Genomic DNA, 24912 nt, shown 5'->3' with positions numbered 1-24912 from the left:
CTGGAAAATTTTAAGATCATTTTAAAACGTCTAATTAAAATTATTTATTAACAAATAAAACGTAATATCCAGAATACACCAGGTCAAAATTATTCACTTGTAGTTCAAAGAAATTATTTCATCGAGATTAATGACGCGATAATATTTTTTTCAATTATTATACTAAATAAATTAGAACTTTGTATCGGGTCAAATAATTAGTACATATTTATTGTACTACGCAACATATAATCTCCAATAAAAACGTGTCCGACGTCTGTTTATCTTCCGTCTAGGTATCTGTTAAGGACGTAATCTACTGTTACCGAAGGCCATTATTAAAATATTTAAATAATTCCGTCGTTTATATTCATATTAATGGCATACTTAAATTTTTTTTTAAGGGCGACTATGCATCGACTTTTATGTACATGATGTTACGTTAATATTTTTAGTTACTATTCTTGCAACAGATTCAAAATTGATAATACCTATAATTATTTATGTTGATTTATTTTTTTGTACTCCTGACAATGTGTTTGCATAATTTCATGATAGGTTTTACCCACGACTTCACGTTGATGTCCAGAGAAAACTAATTTTTTATATCCCTCGGGAACAACATTCTTTTTCAGGATAAAAGGTACCCTATGTCCTTTTCTATACCCCTGACAATGTGTGTACAAAATTTCATAATGATCGGTTGAGTAATTAAGGCGTCAAATAGTAATAAACAAACAAACACATTTGTATTTATATTAGTTAGGATTCTTGGAACAGATTCAAAATTAATAATATAATTATTTATGTTAAAAAAAAATAATTTTCTTACAAATAGGTAATAAAAACAAAATTGACAAATGTTGTAAATAAGAAGATAATTTTTTTTAAATTAAAATGACCATGTCAATATCTTCTTTCTCATTCTTGAGAAACTTAATAATTTACTTATTATAGTTAATGATTGCTGTTGTTATACAGTGCCAAGAAATGGTCTTATTAATAATTGTGGTCGTCTCGCAACATTGACGCTATTGGTCACTTCGATAGCAACCCTGTTCTTTTTCAAACTTACATATTGGTCTCAACATGAACCAAGAACTATTATTACTGTAATATCGTTCTGTATCGCCTTTATTGAGAACAAAATCGTAAAAATGCTCAATGCAAGATGAGCTCGGGATTAGGAAGGAGCCAAGATGTGCGTTCAACCAGTCTCTAGTCTGACAACTCATATAATGATTATGAATGATGAGTTTTTAGACCAAAAAAAAAAGACCCATGGTCTAGAGATTCAAAAGTTGGTGCACACATTGTCAGGGATTCAAAAAAGAACATAGGTTACCTTTTATCAAACAAAAAACTACTGTTCCCGAGGGATAGAAAAATTAGCTTTATGTGGTCGTCAATGATCGTAAAAGATGCCGCGGGTGAAACCTATCATTAAATTTTGTACATACATTGTCAGGAGCACAGAAAAGAACGTAGGGTACCTTTTATCCAGAAAAAAATGCTGTTCCCGAGGGAAAGATAAATTAGTTTTATGTGGTCGTTGATGGACTGTTGACACGTATCTAGGATATTTTGAGAACATATTTTATTACATGGGGAAGCATTAAGGACGGATTTTGCGAAAATCGCATTCCAAAGGGTTGAAACAAAGCAAAACATTTCCTAAAAACCCAACTACAGTTCAATTCAATTCAATTCAATTTTTCATCAGCATGTAACTTATTGAGTTATAAGCAGTATTACACGTTTATCATATATAGTTTATTACACAATACTTAAATCAATTGTTACAAGTGGTTTTGAAAATTTTCCATTAATTATTCTACTTTGAAAACTGTATCATTTTCAATTTTGGACTAAATAACTTCATCCTGTAGGTATTATTTCAAGCAATATTACGCGACATCGGAGAAATTCCATTACGTCGACAGATCGATTCTAAAATTACACATTGGTTGGTTTTTTACAGGAAAATATGCCATGGCTGTAGCTGCAAGCTGGCTTGCAGACAGATTACGCCGTAGTGGTAAATTGTCGACGACTGCAACCAGGAAAATCTTTACGTTATTCGCCGTACTGATACCGGGTGGTCTCATGGTATTAATAGGTAAAAAAGTTCGATTGATAACTACAAATTAATAGCAATAGCGATAATGAATAAAACTCAAAATGATAACGAAGTTATTTTACAATATGAACTACGAATTTTACAAAAAATTTTAACCAATTCTATAAAAGGTTTTTGTAACACAATCACATAATAAATACGTAATATTGGCGACATTTTTTTAATGCCTTTTTAAATACGAAAAATAAAAAAGTTGTGGTTCATGTTTTTAATGAATAACCTTGATTATCGCGAAATATGCAATTACCCACATTTACGTATACAGAGTGTTACAGTTACAGCCTAAAAAATGTGTACCACTCAATTCTATCTAAAACTGAATACTTTGTGCAGCAAATACTACTGAATAATACCAAATTATCAAAATTCAATTTTGATTAAAAAATGCTACTATGTTTGGAAGACCCTGTATACTAATGTTAGTNAAATAAATCTTATAATAACTGGTGTACATAAAAGGTGCATTTTTGGGTAAATAACCTTGCTCCCGAACAGTTGCCAACATTAAATTTAAAATAGCAAACTATTTGTAAAACACGCTGTGAGTATATTTATGTGTAGATAAAGCATTTTATAAGCGCGACCAATGCATAGTAAGTACTTACATTTGTGGCTTTGTATGATTTTTAATTTTGGGAAACATTAAATATAAATGACGTCAAAAAAACGACTTTGCCTATATGCATAAAAAGCAAATTCAAATAAGACCATAATTGAGATACGGCTTTCAATGAGAAATATCAGACAGAAATGATGAGGCTACGTAATTTCTTCAAATAATTTTTTATCATCGCCCAATTTTCCACCCTTATGGGTACGTAGATGGATTTTTTCAAATTTAAAAGGGAATTATCCAATAAAAGAAATAATGTCCTGTGACAGACAGATTTCTACATATGTCTCACCGAAAACGTCAATTTTTCTCATTTTTCTTTGATTATTAAATTAACTAAAGGTGCTATTCTTCATTTTTTACCCTTAGTTTGGATATGAATAAACAAAAAATCTAGGTCGTTAAGGGTTGGAAGGGTTATAATATTATGTAGAACCAAAATACCAACGTTTTGGATTTATAACTTACGTTTACCTAACTAAAGAATCTACATACCTTGATAAAGATTCCCAATTAGAGACGAAACGTCAGTGTTGGTTCTACAGAATATTATAAACCTTCCAACCCTTAACTGTCTATATCCTTCAGTTAACTATAGAGACTTCTTAAAATTATTACTTATCAAAAATTTTTAATAAGTAAGGTAATTGAAGACCCAAATACTATTATTTAAAGGGGAATTCCTATTTTTATTTTGTGGTGTACTATGGGAAAAACATTGGTGTCGGTGAAAAACAAAATCGCATCACACATAAACAATTGCGCAACGATGATTTACTCATTTATTTTTAAAACAAATGCGCATAATTTTCGAATCTATCTATGACATTCAACGATCCACGGTGTAATAAATAATCAAGGTTCATTTTGGCAAACCGATTTATACACAGTGGAGAAAATACCTAACCTAATGATGAGTCAATTCATTAAACAAGAAAACTGTCCCAAACTTTCGAAATAGTTTACCAGCTGAAACAACGACCCAACTTCTAGATGGTAAAAGGAAAATTTAGATTGGTTTTAGTTACGAGCATGTTTAAGTACTACTTTGAAAAAATAAAACGGGTATTTTTTTAAAAAATTACTGTTCTGTTAACTGCCAACGTTTTGTCCAAGTACCGAAGTTTTTTATAAATTTATTGCAAAAATACTGGAAGCATCTTATTATTCGTAAAACTCGCCTCTTCCGAAAGTTTTTAATTAATGTGTGACCACAAAAGCGTTTTCATTGTTTAAATAGATTTTGATCATGCTTTGTTCACTTTTCAATCGTCGGTCCTAAGACTGGTTGGACACGCACCTCCAGTCTTTCCTATCCTGAGCTAATCTTTTCATTTCCCTAAAACTAGAACAACCCACATCCTTAACTATTTGTGAACAGTAATCTAATCTAGGTCTCCTTCTACCCCTCCTAACTCCCGTTTCTGCCTCTAATATGTCTCTGACTAGACCTTCATGTCTGAGGTGTCCTACTAATCTAACATATCTCGCCCATTTCTTATTTACTTCCATAGAGTCCCGTGTTCTCCCACTCTTTTTAATACCTCTTCATTTCTAACTGTCTCTATCTACGGTACCCTCATCATTCGTCTGTAACACCACATTTCGAACGCTTCTAACATTTTCTTTTCCGCAGCGCCCACCGTCCATGTTTCGCACCCGTACAACGCCGCGCTTCAAAATACACACTCAACAAACTTTTTCGGATTTCTAAATTAACCGTTCGCGAACACAGAAGTTACTTCTTTTTGCTCTACCCTCTGCTTTATATCTCTACCACTCCTTCCGTCCTGACTTATCTAACTTCCTGGATACCTAAAAACTACAACTTCGTCACCTATCCTTATATTCACTCTTTCCCTACTTTTTCTTCCCTTGCATACCAGTATTTTTGATTTACATTTATTTATTTTCATAAAATACTGTTTAATCAAAACCATTTCCATTTTATTTAAAGCTATTTCTAACTTCTCCTTGCTAGACGCTAATACTGCTATATCATCTGCAAATCTAAGCATACTAATCTTTTGCCCCTGTATATCTATCTCTACAGTTATACAATCTTTAATGATGCTGATCGCGTACTGGTATCGAAACAAAGTGACAAAGTATCGATACCTAAAAGTATCGCTATTTTTTAATACGCAGCTAGGATTAAATAATAAATTACATGCCATAATTTTGAGAAATTAACGAAAAAAGACCACGCGGGAAATCAACTAATCATAAATTAAAAGTGCATTTATGAATGTGTCAAATAAACAGTTTTTAAGAGATACAAGGTAACGGTTCATGAGACTACCTTTACTTGTATCGTTTCATCCCTAATCACCATGTGTTTTTATTTTGATCTTATAATGTAAAACTATCTGTTTATAATTATGTACCAACCGAAACTGGTTTCCTCATTTTTTTTAACCGTCTATACCATCACATCAACTACACGTAGGTAGGTACGTACGCGGTAACTCTGGAAGTCTGAAACCTGTAATTATGTCCGAGGTCCATCCGTAGAACTTAAATTATAAATAATTGAACAATTACGTTCCAAGAATTAAAAATAAGAAGGCGGTCGCAGCTTTTACAGCGCGCACACACACACACACACATACACAAGTAAGTATACAAAGAGAAGATTCTTGCTCCATGACAGCATCACGATAAATAATAACAGCAAGTAGATCCACCACCTCCGTTTGTTGATCGTAGAATTAAATCTTATTACGATGCCAAAATCGTCTGGTATAACAATCGAACATCGCAGTAACTCGGCCGCAATAACAATTGAACCAAACGAATCAAAGTGGGCCAATCTGCGGTCTTCTAACATTGTATTTAATTTTGTATTAAATTAATCATAAGTGTTATGATGTATTTAAAAATAATCATTGAAAAATGAACTTTTCTGTGAATTACTTTTATTTAAAGAATACTTAAGTATTAATTAATTGTCTCTGATGCACAATACTACGATGTGGAAGGCAACGGGAAACCACTACATTACGATATCCCAAGAAAAACACCAAACTCGACTGATAGCGTCCTATGAGGTAAAGCACTCCGGACGTAAACTAGTCCCTCAATCGAATATCCGGGCGGAGACTACGTCGGGGGATGTCTTCAATAAATGCAATAGAGGAAGGTGCAATATTTCACGAGTGGAATGTTAGAACCATGAGACAAGTAGGGAAATTAAAGAATTTGAAAGTTGAGAAGTCATTTCTATGCTCGTGAACGATTAATTTAGAAATTCGAAAAAGATTGTTAAAGGTGTATGTTTGGAGCGCGGCGCTATACATGGGATGTTCTAGTTTTAGGGAAATGCGAAGATTAGCTCAGGATAGAAAGGAATGGAAGTGCGTGTCCAACCAGTCTCAGGATTGACGACCTTATGTATGATGATGATGAATTTAAATTCAAAAACGACACAACAATTCACAATTAAAAAATTTATTGATTATTAATTCCATTTTTTCTTATTTTGGTCTGACTAACAATAATAAGGCAATTATTTGTGAACCAATAAAGAAAATTAAACGATTGAGATGGGTAGTGCAAAATTTTGTAATTTTCCAAGAAAATACTTAAAATTTTATACAAATAGGTAATACGTAAACATTGTTAAAATTACTTTGGTCATAAGTAAAGCAACATTACCGAGAGATGTCACTATATAAGGGGTAAATAACCGGAAATGTATGTTATGCGGCATACAATGTTCACCCCATTGAGAACGATACATCTAACCGACAATAATTCTTCGTAGTATGTAGGCACGATCCCCATTACAACCCTCAATAATTTTACAATTATTTATAGATAAATTTTGCAGACACAGGAAAAGCATGAAATATATAGTAATGTCAGCTTCCGATACGATAACTACAATAACAAGGTTAGCACTAATTCATGTAATGATAGCAATAAAATTGAGCGTTCATGGATAAACCGCAGCCTTGCTTAAGGCCGTCCATGAGTAATATCGTTATAAGGACATTAAATAAATACTTATTAAATTCGCAACTTCCTTAATTTATTACACTGGAGGAGTGCCTGTGTCAGACGAGGAATATTGTGGATTGTTCTAAAAAAAGGTAATAGGGTAGCGTCTCACTGGCACGAAAATAAAATGAGAAAGTCATGACGTCATTTCTATTGTTTTGAAGGTTACACCACAAAAAATTGTAACAAACAAACAAACAGGTGAACAGCGGAAAGATTTCAAAAAGACCACCGTATAGTGGGAAACATCCATTTGGACATATACATACATACGTTATGCAAAGAACAGAAGATATTAAAAACTTGTACTTTTGTTTTAAAACAATGAGGATTATGTTTTTGTTAAGACAATAAAACATGGTTACGTGAGGATATTTTAACACCAACAGTCACATCCATAACAACAAGTAACAGGTATCATTTCGCTAAAATTATTTTGAAACCTTCCAGCATTATGAAAGAATGCGTTAACGGGTTTAAAAATTCATCATAAAATTTTTCAGTTCAATAATTAATACAGATCCTTGAACTACTTTATGCAAAATGCTTGTGGTAGTACAATATCATAATAATACAGATGTATTAGATACTGACCAAGACACTAATAAATACATTACGATCAAACTCCAATGCCAAAAGAAAAATTACAGGCGGTCAAAGATCCCAAACAAATTTTTCTTGGAACCAATTGTTTTCGAGATATAGGGCATTACACTGCAATTGTTTCTACATCATCTTTGATGTTCCTGTAGGTTCATTCCAAGGGTAAAATAAAGTTATATATTTTATTAATTATCTCAGCGGAAACAAAAAACGAAATGATCGTTTAACTTAGATTGAAGGGCTGTACTCCCCGGCAACCTATTGAGACACGACTAGCACCAACAAAGTCACCCAACAGATGCCAGAATCTTTTGGGCAATTCAGGACATTACCAGGTTCGTACATTTGCTGGAAAAGGATTCAAACCCTCGGCAAAGGGATTGGACTTTACATAATATTTTATTACAACCAATAAATACTCTGACAGATGATTTTTTCAATTCTATTTTCCCAATTTTATAGTAGGATTTCAATGTTCCTTAATGTATGGCTCTTGTCGTATCCCAAAATACGTTGTCGGCGGATACATCCGTTGAATCAGAATTGAATTATAATGAAGCAGAAAGTGAAAATATGGAAGAAGTTAACGAAGTCGAGCAATAATCAGCAAAATTATTTCATAACATATCAATGGATGGAGCTACGGGGATACAAAACTAACGTAAACCCCATTTACGAGATATTTTAGAAAAATTGATTTTCGTAACCTTTGACCAGCTATAACTTACGTAGCCGTCCGCATGACTTTATGTACCTTTGATAAATTATTTATGAAGGGAAAATAATGTCCTGCTAACAAATCTTCAGTTGGATTTTTTAGAGGTTTAGCCTCAGCTTAGCGAGCTAGTAACAAAATTTATAAATTGAATGATTTGTCACTATAAGCCGTTGGTCATATTGACTAAACAATCCGAGAAATCTATTTCTTCACATAAAAACCGAACTGTCTAATTTAGTTACGACATAAAACGGAATTATCATTAATGGGAAATTGTAAATTATATGTTTAGTTACGAATGAATGCCGCAGTCGGCAATCGATATCGATGGCATCAACTTACAGGAAGTATCCGGAAATATTCATGACTGGTGTTACATAAAAGTTACTTATAGGTGCATACATCAAAACTTGTTAAAATAAGTAGAACGACTAGAAAATTTGTGGTGGCGACGATGACACGCTTGACCCATTTACATCAGTTAGATTTTTTTTGAGAATAAAAAGAATTAGACTCTAACTTAATAATGCTTGATATCTCTGGACAAAAATTTTCAGTCTCTCTCCAGTCTCTCAGAGACTTTCAGTGTTTCAGCGCCTCTGAGAGCGTCTCTCACAGTCTCTCAGTTATTTCTTAGTTGTTATTATGATTTCTCTCACAGTCTCCCTATGAGAGACTCGAACGATAAAATTGTTAATTCAGAGATTCGAGTCTCTCATAGAGAGACTGAATGAATAAAACTGAAAAATTGAGAGATTCGAGTCTCTCGTAGAAAGACTGGGATCTCTGAAATATGTTGAACATAGAAAATTTTAACCATGTTTATCGAGACACCACTTATTGAGAGATTCGAGTCTCGTTCAGAGATTCGAGTCTTTCATTCAGAGACTGTATACGAAATGAGAATCTCTCTACGAGCGACTCGAGTCTCTCGTTCAGAGACTCTGAGAGACTGAACATTTATATGTCGGGATATTCAGGCTTGATGGTTCTGGTCTAGAACTGTTTCTCTTTCGTGAGAACACCAATAGAGTCATTACTGTGGTTGGAATCCTTAGGGATCGTAGCAAGGGTGGTTGTGGTTTTACTGCCCTAGCTGCATTCCCTATAGATGAAAACCACAGTTGTTGCCGAAATGTAGGATAAACCACTTCACTGGTGGTTCTCATCGAAGCGAAAGAGAAACAATTCCAATCAAGCGTTATTCAGATTTTGGAGAATAAAAATAAATTTCACCATTCAACTTTTTTCAAATTTTAACTCACCGACAATGAGGGTTGTGACAGTGGTAGTTTCCTTGACGTCTTTGATCTCTTTATTGGCGTCCCCGACCCGAAGAAAATCCGAGAGGGATAACGAGGACGCAATCAGCTGCCTTTTCTCTTCGAAATTGAGATAGTCGAGGCTGTTGCTTCTCTGCGGAGCAACAATGGCCACCGTTTTCGTTTTCGTGGCCGTTCGATGATGATTATTAGGATTGTTTTTATCACTTAGCATTTGCGCAGGCACAATGTAAACACTGTTCAATTTTAAAGACATTTTTTCTTCTTTTTTTTTTATTAATTATACATACGATGTAAATGTAGGAGAAAAATGTAACTGTGACACGTGAAAAACTTTACAGTCGCGTGGACATCTCTTTTTAATTGAGGAAGTGGATTTTGGGGCTTAACAAATGGATTGCTTCCAAAAGTTATTAATGCAACAGGCAACGCGACGCCAAAAAGTCAATAAACGAAAGCATTTGGGCACGCATACTTTCTGATGGATACAATATGAGCAGATACGTTAAAAAAAACGAATATTTGTTGCAACTGTAACAACAGAAAGAAAATTAATCTAATCTATAGTCGAATTTGCGCACAACGTTTATTTAGGTAGATAATTATTCAATTTTTATAACACACTCTTGAAAAGGGAAACAAACACCTGAAACGCTTTACACGTTTTTTAATTTTTTAATGATCCAAAAAAATGCATTAAAAAATGACGCACATCTAGCAATTAAAAAAAAAATTGAATAAAATTAATGTGTATTTTAAAAATGGGATTATCACCAAATAAAATTTGAATATTTCAACTGTTACTGATATGGTTCGTAAATTCAATTTTAACACAAAAGAAATTGCATCTTTCGTAATGATAATTGTCAATATTAACCACCATTGAGAAAACTGACACATAGAGAGGGTGCTTTATATAAGAATAAACAAAAAATGTAAATTAAATTAGTCTCACCGAAAGTTAAGTAATAAAAAAATGTATTTAGTTGTACAACATTAACATTAATTAAGTTAACATTAACTTTCGATTTTCATTTTCTTATTATTAAAATACAAAATGGTCAATTCCCCTAATGAATTAGAAATATTAAATTATGTAGCATCCCATATATGTTCTATGTTCTTGTGTGTGGTATATACATACGCTGGCTACTTCATTCTTTATTTAGGGGAGATATCTATACTCCACCCTCATATTTATTTTCTTTTCTTCGAGCACTTTGTTTAACTCCCTAAATTAAAAGCTCATTGAACTTCTTTTCATCAACATAGGACCGTTTGTTATCATACCTTAAATATTTACATAATTAACAGCCCGCAGTCCCTTTTTTGATAGATACCTAATAATCAGTATCCATTTTCAATGCATTTTCTTGATTTTACTACAATATTTAGTAAATATGTATTCTATTTATTTTGTAATATTTAAAGTTTAAGTTGAATAAGGATGCTAATTAGGACTACAAAATCTGTTTTCAAAAACAAATAATTTTATAGTGCTCACACCCCAATACCATTAAATAAATGCTAAATTAAAATAATTATCCGAAAAGTGTAGAACACTATCATTTAAATTCTCAAAACAATGCTTATTAAATTAATATCAATAGTTTACTATCCAAATATCGAAACGAACCTTTTATTATAAACAGGAAATGTATTACTTACTTACTACTTACTTTATCTTTAGAAGGTCAAAAGTTCGTAAATACCAATTTAAATAAATTTAAAAGAACAACATACTACATCATAAATATTGAAATAGAAGAACATTGCCACATGAATGTTTAAGAAGTATAGAATACTGTATTGACATTTACATTATAATGAAAAAGATGAAAAATACTTATTCTGGATAATACCCAGCACAACTGCGTATTTATGAAACGGAAAATAAAAACAACAATTATCATTTTTTTACGATACACCCACAGCAATAATGCCGATTAGTAATTAATAATTTATGTGAAATGCATAAATAAAAACCGATACAAATAGGTCCATAAAAAGGCACCCGTACTTTGTAAAGGTGACGTACAATTTGTACAAGTTACTGCCTAACTGTAAAGTGTAAATATAAAGCTAAAACAAAGGCAATTGTTTTAATAGAACGAAATACCTATGCAGTTATGAAATACAGAAAATTTGCACATTTACGTTACTAAAAACAGAAATCAATTGCAATGAATTTAGTTTCAAACTCTTACATAGGGGTAAAGATAGGAGCACCGTATTTTTGTAAATTTTGTGAAACAAAAATGTTTTTTTTTGTTAAAATAATAATTTAGTGGCACCTTTTAAGGTACCTACACCTAAATTTGTTCTACAATGTTTTTAGGTAACATTTTCTCAAAACTATCAACATATTTTTAAGGGTAATGTTTTACATCCCTAAAAATTCTACAAATTTTTGGTGAGGACAAGACATTAAAAAAAATGTACATTTAACACTCTGTATTCTTCTGTATTTAAATTATGACGTAGGCATGTATCAAAATATAATAACTTATGACAATTTACTTTCCTGATTCTATAAAGGTACTGGTGGCGTTTATAAGTACGACGTTTTTCCAAAATTAATACTGATCAATTAAAATTACTTTCATAGACATATTCTCTCCGAAAAGTATAAATTCAAACCATATCAGTAACAGATCATTTTCTAAATCTAATGTAAAAATTTGGTTAATGGGTGATTAGCGTACATTTCCCCGATTTTCTTGAAATTTTTATGTTGTACTAATCGTCATGCTGATTAAGAATATATACGTACATACGTTAGGGGTGGAAACCATCACCCATCATGTACATTATCAGCTTCGAAAAACTAAAAACTACGACATATTATTCAGGTAAGGTTGGGTTACGAGAAGAGAAGGAGGTATTCAGAAATTCGTCGACGGTTTTATGTACCTCCTCCTTCTCTCCTATTCACCCTCGGTTTAATTTTACATAAAATATTTGCGGAATGACAAATTCATCGATATTTAAAAACAATTTATTTTAAGATTAACTTGATGGTGAAATGGAGAAGGGGAGAAATGTTAAAATTTTTGACATCTATTAACTAACTCTCCCCTCACCCACCTTATATGAAATATTTCCGGGATGACAAATATTCACCGATATTCCAAAACAATTTAATGTAACATTAGTTTGAGAGTGAAAAAATGCGAGGGGGAATGTTAAAAATTTTGGACACCTTCTAAAAACCCTCCCTCACCCCTCGACCTAATCTTACATGAAATTTACGAGATGACAACCTTCAAAGCCCCCCCCCCCTCTAATCTTACATGCGATTTGCAGGATCGATAACACGTTGCAGTAGTTTTTTAGTTTTTTTTTTTTTAACCTAAAAGTGATGTTTGTTTATATTCCTGATCAGTATGACAAATATTACATCATAGTAAAATTTCAAGTACCAAGATTACAAAATTAGATGAAATGCCGATTGTGTGACTACCTGTATGTTCGATTTAAATGCGTTGCTTGCAGATTCGACTGTAGTTAAAAAGGCACGCAGAGCGCGGGTAAAAACCTACACGCACAAAAAAGTTTTCAACCGAACTCTATACGCACACACGCCACACCATCCCTCTCTATCCACCTGTTGTGGTGGCATTCCGTTGATGTGCTAGGACGCAGGTAGAAATAGCAGCAGCAGCAACGGCCGAACCGCTGCTAATAACGGCTATGCGCTTCAGGAATGCAAGTGGTAAACAAATCACACCGAATATCATCTTCACGTTTACGCGCCGAGCACCAAAACACCACGACTCTTTTTGCTAAACTCAACGACACGCATTACATCCGCACACTTAACGTTCGCAATCACTATTCAACCGTTGTGCGCATTTTCGCGAAACATCCGCACAACGATACGTATTACATGCGTTAGGTTCGATGTATTGCCGCACGCACGCACCACGCAGACGAACAACACAACAAACAGAACAGCGAGTAGCATTAATTTCCTTTAGTTTAATACACGCGAATGATCGTCGAGTCCGTTCTGCGTTCGTGAAACGCGCGACGATTGCCGAACCGTTCCCCCATTAAAGCCATCCAACGTGGTTCAAAGGCCTCCGTGTTCTGTCGTTTCGTTCATGCTGCCGTTGAATCGCTTTGGAAAAACGGAGAGAGAGTGTGACGACGTGCGGACGGAAAGGCAAAGATTATGACCAAAAACACGAGGAACCAGACAAGTGTAACTATGGTGATGCAGCGCGGCACCCGCGATCATCTCTCGACGAACATGCACGGCGCGTCGCCCCTTCGCAGCCAGAAATGCAAGTAAGAGAAAAGAGGACGAGGAGCCTCTTCAAAAATACTGCACGATGTTGATGCTACTACTGCTGCTGCTGCTGCTGTCAGCTTCTCCGACGGACGGGCTTTTACAATTTGTTTTTTACAATTACCAACTTTTAATTTTAACGCGACCGAGTCCGCCACTTGAGGACGTCAGACACGTTCGCTGTAGAATTGACGCCATAAGAATTTACAAGCCACCGCTCGATTTAAACCAATAAATAAAGATACGGACCACCGATGTTTTTTTTGTTTTTCAAAGTTAAAAAATTTGGACGATTTTTGATATTTCGAAAATTTAGTAAACAGAAAGATTACCAGGCACGCAATCCCTTGAAGGGCATACCCACACGTTAAACCAGCACAGTGTACCAGGATAATGTTAAGACCTCCTGAGGTATCTCCTCCATAACATCATCGGTCACACGAAACGAAGTTACCTGAAGGTTAGAGACGCTCAGATTCGGACCTATCCAAATCTTTAGTACATTCCAGATTAGGAACCAGCCAGGCGCCTTACCAACTACCTCCTTGAGTACAATACCAGTTAGCAGGGGAGAAGTCGAAGCCACATTCTCGGTCCCCCACGCCACCAAGGTGCCGTACAGACATTCCGGTGACCATTAGCTCTCCTTTGGATCACCCCTTCGCTGGGCGACATTCGTATCGCCTTACCAAACAACCTTGATCCAAATAAACAGCACCCCCAATGGGCCAAGCTACACATCCGATCCTTCCTCGATACCTACGTTCATTCCACGCATCACATGGTAACTTGCTTAATGGACCAACTTCCCTCCTGCGTTGTAACCCCGTCCGATACACCTATTTTTCAAACGCTTACTTCGGTGTTTTAGACATTGACGGGGGGTGAAGCCGATGCTAGCATCCTGGCATCCCACGTTACCGAGGTACCGGTACAGGCGTCCCGGAGACCATTAACTCTACTCCGGATCTCCTCAATGGGTAATTATACTTTCACCTCAACCCTGCTTTCACCTTAAATAAGTAAGGTCCCCGATGGACCACGGTACACATCTGATCCTTGCTTAATGTCCATGTTTGCTCCATGCTTCACGTGGTAATTCGCTTAATAGATTAGGTCATCCCCTTGCATTGCAGGTTACTTCAGTTGGGGGTACCCATGGTATACCCACGCGGGCACTGCTGGACTTCCCACACTATACATTGCCTTCCGATATCCGGAGTTCTTTAGTTTTTCCATACTTTCGCATGAGTACTGAGCCCCCTTCGAACCAGAGAGGATGGAGGTGCGGGGGCACACAGGCATAACATCTCATGAAATAATGACCAAGCGTTATTTCAATATTATAATATGTAGACTATCTGAAGTTTCGAATTTCGGTTTTGATGCGCACACAATTGTCTATTGCTGACCTTTAGCGTAATGTTCATCATTATTAGAAAACCTTTGAAGATGCACTGTCTCATCAAAGGCAAAATGTCGATAATATACAACTTGAGGAACTGAAAACTCAGAATCCCAATCATACAAGGGAGAGTCATTATGAGTCAAGGTATCCAGAATGAAGCCTGGTTGGACACGCACTTCCACTTCTTCCGATCTTCAGCCAAAGTTCACATTTCTCGAATGCTCCAAGATCCTTCATCTATTCTATTTCTACTCTTCTTAACTTACTGAAACGCATTTTCGCCAAACAATCGAAAGCTTTAAAATAATATTCAGGAAACAACCTTCTAACTGTAAAGCGAATTTTGACCAGTATCCTCTTGAAACAGAAAGTTATGTTACAATTTCGACAATCAGTATAATACTATCTAAGTTTTTTGATTTCAGAATTACGAAAACTATGGATTTCACTCTTTTGCATATCATCCTTACTAACGTTACATATTACTACAACCCATGACTACAGGAACTCAATTGTTCCTTCGTCATCATTATCACCACCATCTTCCTAAGGTTATCAGTCCAGTACCTGTAGCACTTAAAACTTTTACGATAATAATATAATGACACAAAACCCGGCTGCACTCGCCCTAATTTTTTTGTAATCATAATTATAACGAATACCACACATTTCTGACTGATTGGATTGAATAAAATTAACTTTCTATGAAATCAATTACGATAATCAGTTTACTGATTTTCAGCATTTTGACTGCGCATGTATTTGTACATGCAGATGTCCATATGTACATATAAATATATGGTACGCCTCATAGTAAGTACCATACTATCTATAACACTTGTACAATTCGGTCAGCGTAAAACTTTCCAAAGAACTTATTCCTTACCTACACACTTTCTCCAATTAATATAATTTCCTATTCGTACCGCAATCACTATTATCCATTAATAGATACAATGAGTAAGTGTTGTTCCGCGAAATTTGTGTTATAAAATAAACCGATTTATCTAAATAATTACAGACGCAACATGTACAATTAATATACTTTTCCATCAATGGGTTCGTTTCCACCTGGATAATAAAAAGTTTCACTAAATCATTGGTCAACGCCAGTTGTTTCTTTGTAATTAATTAATTATACGTTAAATTTAGTTGTACACTTCCGAACTGCATAGCGTCCTTCTGCTTTTAGTTATAATTAATTGTTTAATTCTTCTTCAACCTTCCAAATTTCCGGTAAACTTACTGAGAATATAGTGAAAAATTCCTAAGAAATTGTGTTTACTACAAATAGTTCCAGCGTAAGTACATTGTAATGAAATTTGTGTGGCCATCTCCTCTCATGATAGAACTTTGTGCAATTAGGTGACTTTCAAAACGTCTAATTACAGAATGGAACTAACTAATGGATGGGTTCAACTAATATCTCAATAATAATAATAATATGTTCAAATTTCTATTGAACACATTCAAAAACATTTGTTTCTCCAGCCACGTCTCAATACGATTAATTAAATTATTGAATACTTTTTTAATTATTCTAAACTACGCATCTCCAAATTTTGCATTTTGCATAAAGGTTCATATGTTATTACCCCTTAAATAAATACTTTATTACTGATATTCGTCAAACATACTCTAAAATGTTCGTATATTTACATATTTTGACGTGACTACGTCTTATAATTCGATGGAGCCGGCTGCACGCACGAAAAAACATGACTCATGCGGCGTTACCGCGCTCTGAGGCGTTCCATTTAAGGCTTGAAGTGCAAGCGAGAGCGCGGAACGAGCGACAAAGAGGCACAATCGGCCTCCGCGTTCGGCAGCGTTCGACATCTGTCTCTCTCCAACTTGAGTGAGCGATGCGTCCGCGTGGACAGCTGCTATACAATAATACATTTACATTTACCTCCTTCTCTATATCCATATCTACAAAATATCTATCAAACAAATAAAATTAACATTTTCTTTTGAAAAATGAAACCATTCCATCAGTATTTTCTTATAACGTTGTCACGTTCAACTTTCGTCAGTAAACCGACTTTACAGACAACCGATTTTTTTCACACAAAATAAACTGCATCAAAATCTGGCCTGAACTTGATCAGCTTTTCTGTTTACAAACAAGATTAAAGTACAAATACAGACTTGTCCCTTTTGGTGTCAGGGGTTAAATAGGAAAACTGAAATTCTTAGCAATAGATCTTACCTCGTAAGTACTGCAAACCCAGTTTAAAAGCAACAGTATTCATTATTGTCCGTTGTTTTGATAAAATCTAACGTTACATGTATAGAAATTGGATGCCTGCACAGGAACACAAATCATTTTAACAACTGACCGTGGCGGTCTGTGTCTACTTTACTATTATGTGCGACCTACAAATTTTTCCACGGCAGTAAAAGATGAACTTTACGGGTCTGAACTTTAAATTTTATGGGAAATCATCAAAATTACGATGCAGTTAAACATGAAACGTTAGCGTGTTACTTTTACGATTGCAAAGGAGCACAATGTTCACATTATTATAATTTTTGCAATCGGCATCTCTGTGAATGATTTATGGTAATATCGCTTGTGCAAAAGTATTGACCTTCCAAAATTTCCGTTTTAAGTCTCGAAATATTAAATGTTTTCATTTGCTCAGTGTTTATTTATTTTTAAGAATCCGCTAATAACAATAGTAATTGCAGTCGACTTTCGTTAATTCAAACCTGCTATAATTCGAAGTTATCACGAGTTCCCTACAAAATCTTTTTATATTTCGAACTAAATCAATACATTTTTATGCACTTGGTAACTCGAACGAAAAAATCATTGCTACGTAACAAAACAAAAGTAAAACTAAAATACTCATATGCAAGGGAAGAAAAAGTAGGGAAAGAGCGAATATAAAGATACGAGACGAAAAATTAGAAGAAGTGGCTGATTTTAGATACCTATGAAGTCAGATAAGTGAGGATGGAAGGAGTAGTAGGGATATAAAGCAGAGGATAGCGCAGGGTCGTGTCGCCTTTAATAAAAAGAAGTCACTTCTATGCTCGCGAACGGTTAATTTAGAAATTCGAAAAAGGTTGTTAAAGGTGTATGTTTGGAGCACGGCGTTGTACGGGTGCGAAACATGGACAGTGGGAGCGGCGGAAAAGAAAAGGTTAGAAGCGTTCGAAATGTGGTGTTATAGGCGGATGATGAGGATATCGTGGGTAGAAAAGGTTAGAAATGAAGAGGTATTGGAAAGAATAGGAGAACAGAGGACTCTATGGAAGTCAATAAAAAATAGGCGAGATAGGTTGGTAGGACACCTTCTCAGGCATGAAGGTCTAGTCAGAGACATATTAGAGGCAGAAACAGGAGTTAGGAGGGGTAGAGGTAGACCTAGATTAGATTACTGTTCGCAAATAGTTAAGGATGTGGGTTGTTCTAGTTTTAGGGAAATGCGAAGTTTAGCTCAGGATAGGAAAGAGTGGAGGTACGTGTCCAACCAGTCTTAGGACTGATGACCTTATGATGATGATGACGTAACAAAACGACGCGTTAATTCGAACTCATCGGCGTCAAACACTCTACAATTCAAAGTTGCAGAGAGAAAAAGACAGAAAGATTGTAAATACATAGGTACATACATTTTGAGGCAAGTTCAAACATGTATCATCGTATCATCGAGCTTCTGTTTTTGTTATAATTAGTTTGACACACACTTCCGCATGAATTGGTTTGTTTAATTTTATTTATTTTCTCTCAAAAATTTCGAACCATTTGATATTTCAAACACTCGATAATTCGTAATATTGTAAGGGTCTCTCGAGTTTCGAATTAACGAGAGTCGACTGTAATACAAAAACATATGTAAAAGTCAGTCTTTTTATTATCTTCTGTAAAAATAACTCAGTATCCAAGGAAAGGATTTCTGGTCAATTTTCCGCATCGAATTTTCCAGATACATAAAAAATGGGGGAATATGGGGAGAATACGGGAACTTTCATGAAATTTTCTATCAGAATCCATTTGATTTAAAAACTTGAAAATCGTCATAAATTTTGGGTAAGTATTACCAACATCAGTAAGTCATATATTTTCTATTGAATTCTCAAAAGTACATTTCCTATCTGGTAGGCACAACTAAAAGGTTAATAAATGCGTGCACTAAGAGAAATGAAGTAGTTGGATTTACTATGCTATGCTAATTTTCCGTTTAACATTTCATAGTTGAGTCCTTTCATAGTAGCAAAAAGATTCAACTAATGGGAAATTAACACAGCTTAGTAAATCCATCTATTTTCATTTTTTTTTCAGTGTAGGTCAATAGTCAATAGTAACTAAAGGTAAACAACAAATGTATTCCTAAAATGAAAATTATGCTGTTAATTCCGGCAAAAGTATTTACATTGTTTTACTTTAAGGTTTTGCTTTCACAGCGGTAATTTTGTAAAGAATATTGAACTTTTCAAGTTGTTTATCGTTCTGTACAAATATCCGTCCAGGGGTGTGTTTTACTTGGTTTTACTATACGTGACTCGGCCGGGAGTCAATGGCAGATAAGTTGTGTTGTTTTTTATTTTTATGGAACGAATTGTCTCGCCATCAGTCTGGAATGCTTTTAATACATTACGAATTGATTTTTTTCCAGTTTGCTGGGCATTTCAGGGACGCACGTTTACTTTTTCGGACTTTAGTTGAGGTAAATTAAAGGATATTAAGAAAATATGGTACTATTCAAACAATTCAATGATAATTTGCAGGGTGTCCCCCAAACTTCTGTTATTTAATACTTCTAGTCACGTATGTGTCAAAATTAGATCACTCTAAAAGCAAATAAAATATGTATAGATTTCACGCTTGGTTCACGTGCTAATATCATCATCATCATCATCATCAACTCTAACAAACCCCTCATATCTAAGAAGGTGTTCTACCATGCGATTTCCCCAATTTTTATATTAGCTTTCTTCTCTACTTTTCCCTTCTTTGGATATCAATACTTTTGTTTTCCTTTTATTTATTTTTATACCATAATCTTTTGTAAATATCAGATCCATTTTATTTAAGCCAATGTCTAACTCCTCCTTGCTGATCAAAAATTTGTCAGAAAATGGTAACATAAGAAAAATAATAACTTATACCACCACTTTCTGTAATGATGGCGACGATCCACAAAATGTATTATCGTCTTTCTAATCTTGTGTTAATACATAACGTAGTCGACAAATCGTATACAGAGTGTTCAATTTTAAATTCGTATTTCGTTTCTGAATAAAAATAATCTTTCACTATACAATAAGGTATTAAAATTAGTGTACCCCAGAGCGCTATGGAAGCCAATGAAGATAAGAAAAGATGGGCTGGTAGGTATGCTGAGACATGGAGAGATAGCTAGAGACGTATTAGAAGCAGTCAAGAGTATAGGGAACATAAGAAACACGTATATAAATAGAAAATACCACAAATGGCGTGGTGATCGCCATCTGTAGTACGATGCTACATTTGAGGATTACGTATGCTCCAACAAGGTCCATTTAAAAATATGGATATCTACTTGCTGAAACGAATCCGTAGCTCACCTCAACGTGATAGGCACGTTACCATAATCGAATAAAATAATTCGAAGTGGTCTGTATTCTGTCGAAACTGCCAGACGCGGATCGCGATTTCGATCTTTTTGGATCTCATCAGCGCGTCGCGGGCAGCTCCGACAGAAAACAGACCAACCTTTACCTGCTGTCTTAACAGCGCGTTTTATAAAATACCGTAAATGGCGTGCTGAGCGCCATCTGTAGTAGTAAGGTTGGTCTGTGTTCTGTCGGAGCTGCCTGCGACGCGCTGATGAGATCCAAAAAGATCGAAATCGCGATCCGCGTCTGGCAGTTTCGACAGAATACAGACCACTTCGAATTATTTTGTACGTATATAAATGTAGTTTAATATGGAGGAAAACTACAAATTGTACATATTTATTAACAGAAAACGAAAGAGAACGATGAATTGTAATATCAACGGTCAGAAAAATAAGCGGACTTTAGCTGGATGTGATTTCTTGAGAATCAGTAATAATAAGCGATATGTCATTTTAAACGGAGTCATTATAACCAAACATTCCTATACAGAATTTAATATGAAAACTAAACTTAACACTGCAATTACAAAATAGTTAGGGATGTTTTAGTTTTCGGGAAAAGACAACATATGTATGCCCCAGTCAGTGAAGCTGCCTGCTCAATCAGTCTCCTATGTTGTGAATTAATAATTAACTAAGTTTTTGTAAATTTCCTGTAACGAGTCGCCACTGGCAGTGGCGGATATAAAACAATATATTACAAAAGAATGGGAGTGAATGAATGAATGAATGAATGAACGAATGAATATTATTAATATGAGAACAAACGCACCCGCAGTTAGAAAACCATTGTCCTCTAAATCATAATGAATAGCGAGAAGTATATAATAGAACAGAACGTTCTACACCTCCTCCTGCCTGTTTAGCATACGATCAAACGAGGTCAACGAATTGCAAGCATTTTATAAAAACGACAGTCAGCTAGACGGAGGACGGAGTCAAACGGTCTGACCTGCGACAATGTGACCTGTACCTTTAAATTAAATGGCAAGCTATGGTACAGACATTCAATACAAATTGGCTTGTGTGAGAAATCCTGAACAAATATCCTGTGTGCAGAGCAATGGAAATAAGAAAATGGTAAAATACGTTAAGAAAATCAACAAAAAGAAGTCACTTCGATGCTCGCAAACGGTTAACTTAGAAATTCTTAAAAGATTGTTAAAGGTGTACGTCTGGAGCGAGGTACTGTACGGGTGCGAAACATGGACGGTAAAAGAAAAGGTTAGAAGCATTCGAAATGTGGTGTTACAGGCGAATGAGGAAACTGTGGATAGAAATGAAGAGATATTAAAAAAAAAAATACAAAGTGTAATTATACAACACGCTACTGGAGTGAAATTTCTTCAAACACACAAACATAGGATAGGGTTAAGGAATTGGTTTAATTGGTTTTATTTGTACACTATGCTTCGCACGGGTGCAATGCTGATAGTAAATATACTATAGAATGTCTTTATATACAACAATCACAGCTTTTTTGTCATTAGACAATACAAACTGGCCGGTACCGCCGCAACCGCTATGTCCCTGCATTTTAAGTCTGTAATATCTTCGAAAATATTCATTTAAATTACATGCTGTAAAGGGCCATATTGATCTATATTAAATGCACAATGTATTTAAAAGTACTTAATTGGATAAGGATTAATGCTGTATTGCTTAAAATCGCTTCGTAAATAAGCCATTATTTCTCGTAAAAAGTAAAGGATAAAAAATGGTTATTGTGGGTTATCCCTAAGAGATAGACATATACCATCGCGGACTTTTTTGTAGACCTTTTTAAGGTGTACAATACTGTAGTATATTATTTTGATCTATCTCGTAGGGTTCAGCCAGCGTTTGCAATGTAAGCGCAAAAAAATGTGTTTATTTACGACATCACATTACAAACCTCTAAAATTATCAGTGTTTCTCTACTATATTATGCATGTATTATACATATAAACCTTCCTCTTGAATTACTCTATCTATTAAAAAAAACCGCATTAAAATCCGTTGCGTAGTTTTAAAGATCTAAGCATACATAGGGACAGACAGCGGGGGAAATGCGTTGCATGATTTCGTTACATAGCAACTCGCATGAAACGAACTTACTCTACCGTGCGTAAAGAAATTTCACTTGAAAAAAATAGAACAGAGAACTCCATGAAAGACAATACGAAATAGGCGAGATAGGTTGGTAGGACATTTTCTCGCATATGAAGGGCTAGTTAGAGACATATTAGAAGCATAAACAGGAGTTAAAAGGAGTAGAGGTAGCTTTAGTTTTAAGGAAATGTGAAGATTAGCTGAGAATAGGAAAGAGTGAAGGTGCGTGTCCAAACAGTCTTAAGAAAATGACCTATCCAAATATCAAGTAAATAAATACTAGTTTTAAAAAAACAACCGGCCATACATTTTACCGATTTATAAAGACACATTTGTGCCTATTGTTTTCAATATTTTTATTTCACAATTTATTATTCTGATTCTAATACAAATTCCTAATATTAACCTAACATCCCGACGTTCTTTAAGCACAGTCAATTTGAATGTGGTACAAAAGTTCTCCCCGATGCTTGGTTTGTTGAAGTAATAAAGTATTTTCAGTTCTATTACTTCCGGTTGTATCGGAAGTGACGTACAATGCTACCAGGTTAACAAAAACATTAGCTACACAAAGTGCGCTCTGACTTTAAGCCATGTTTATACACGACGCTGTACGTTTATAGATGTGCATATTAAGAGCGTTTCCGTTTTCGAACTATTTTTAAATTTTCAGCTTACAAATCAAATGCTACTGATCAGTCAAGGTTAAACTTTAGACAAATAATAAGGCCAAGGCAGATTCACTAACATTTGCAAATTTAAGGGGCTTTATACACTATATTCATCATAAACAGCGTAGTGAACGCCATCTACTTATAGAAAATTGCTACATTTTGTGAGATTCAAAAAATTTTCGACAATAAGGTTCATAAGGATTTTGACTTGTCTAATTGATTCCACGGCATAGTTATAGGTGACTTTCACTACGCTGATTGCAGTAATTCGTCAAACGTAGAGTTGGTATATATTCTGACAAGATTGTGTAAGGCGTGCTGACAAGATCCATTGAGATCAAAATCGCGGTTCACGTTTGATGGATTCTATAAAAATTTGTCCTTCGAGAATTTTTCGTATTTATCCACCCTGTTTGTAGTAACAAAAACAGATAATTCTTTTATTTCTAAATATGTTGCTAATTCTGCGAAATGGAACACCCTGTGTTGTTGTAGCTCCTGTTTTAAAACTGACGGACAATCCGATTTATCTCTGTACATTGACTACGGCAACTGTTCTTATCTAAAAACCAGAAGCACTTAAGATGACAGCAAAATTCACTTAAAGAATATTCTAAGGGCATGCATGCAGTTTTCTGAAAAGAGCTCGCATTTAAAAACAGTACTCATTTTACATATGTATCGCAGTCAATCCAAATAAATCAGTACTTTCGGATCCGACTAGACATTTCTAAAAGCAGTATTAGTTCATAGGAAGTTTGTAAATTATATGCTATAATCTATAACGACGGCACATTAATTCATACAACAAGGTATTCTGCCGGTGTACGTTTAGCTACAGCTTCTGCCATATACTATCTGCAATTTTAAAACTTCTAACATGTCTAAATGTTTCTTATTCATCATCATAAGATCGTCAATCCTAAGACTGGTCAGACACATACCTCCACTCATTCCTAACTTGAGCTAATCTTCGCATTTCCCCAAAACTAGAACAATCCACATCCTTAACTATTTACGAACAGTGATCTAATCTATTAGGTCTACCTCTACTACACTTAACTCCTGTTTCTGCCTCTAATACGTCACTGCCTAGACCTTCATGCCTGAGAAGATATCCTACCAATCTATCTCGCCTATTTCTTTATTGACTTCCATAGTTCCATCTTCTGTTCTCCTATTCTTTCTAATACCTCTTTATTTCTAACTTTTGCTATCCACGGTATCCTCATTATTCGCCTGTAACACCACATTTCGAACGCTTTTAACATCTTCTTTTCTTTTCGCACATGTACAACGCCGTGCTCCAAACATACACCTTTAACAACCTTTTTCGAATTTCTAAATTAACCGTTCGCGAACATAGAAGTGACTTCTTTTTATTGAAGGCGACACGACCCTGCGCTATCCTCTGCTTTATATCCCTACTACTCCTTCCATCCTCACTTATCTGACTTCCTAGGTATCTAAAATCAGCCACTTCTTCTAATTTTTC

The 24912-nt window shown here is 34.9% G+C and overlaps 1 protein-coding gene across 5 annotated transcripts in view; it reads right to left on the bottom strand.

The window, feature by feature from the left end:
* Window positions 1-24912, bottom strand: part of LOC108744931 — a 103190-nt gene that overhangs the window by 52539 nt on the left and 25739 nt on the right. The window contains exons 1-2 of one of the 5 annotated variants that reach the window (XM_018480902.1): window positions 12802-13610; window positions 9321-9869 (exon numbers count right to left, since the gene is read on the bottom strand). The exons of the other annotated variants lie outside the window; for them this stretch is intronic. Of the exons in view, the coding sequence (XP_018336404.1) occupies window positions 9321-9594 (274 nt within the window). The 5' untranslated portion in view covers window positions 9595-9869; window positions 12802-13610. Of the gene's footprint in view, window positions 1-9320; window positions 9870-12801; window positions 13611-24912 lie in introns of those variants that run through there. 5 annotated transcript variants of the gene reach the window in all.

The sequence above is a fragment of the Agrilus planipennis genome, unplaced genomic scaffold (assembly GCF_000699045.2).
Source record: "Agrilus planipennis isolate EAB-ADULT unplaced genomic scaffold, Apla_2.0 scaffold42, whole genome shotgun sequence".
Taxonomy (NCBI): Eukaryota; Metazoa; Arthropoda; class Insecta; order Coleoptera; family Buprestidae; genus Agrilus; species Agrilus planipennis.
This window is presented reverse-complemented; position numbering and strand designations above follow the sequence as displayed.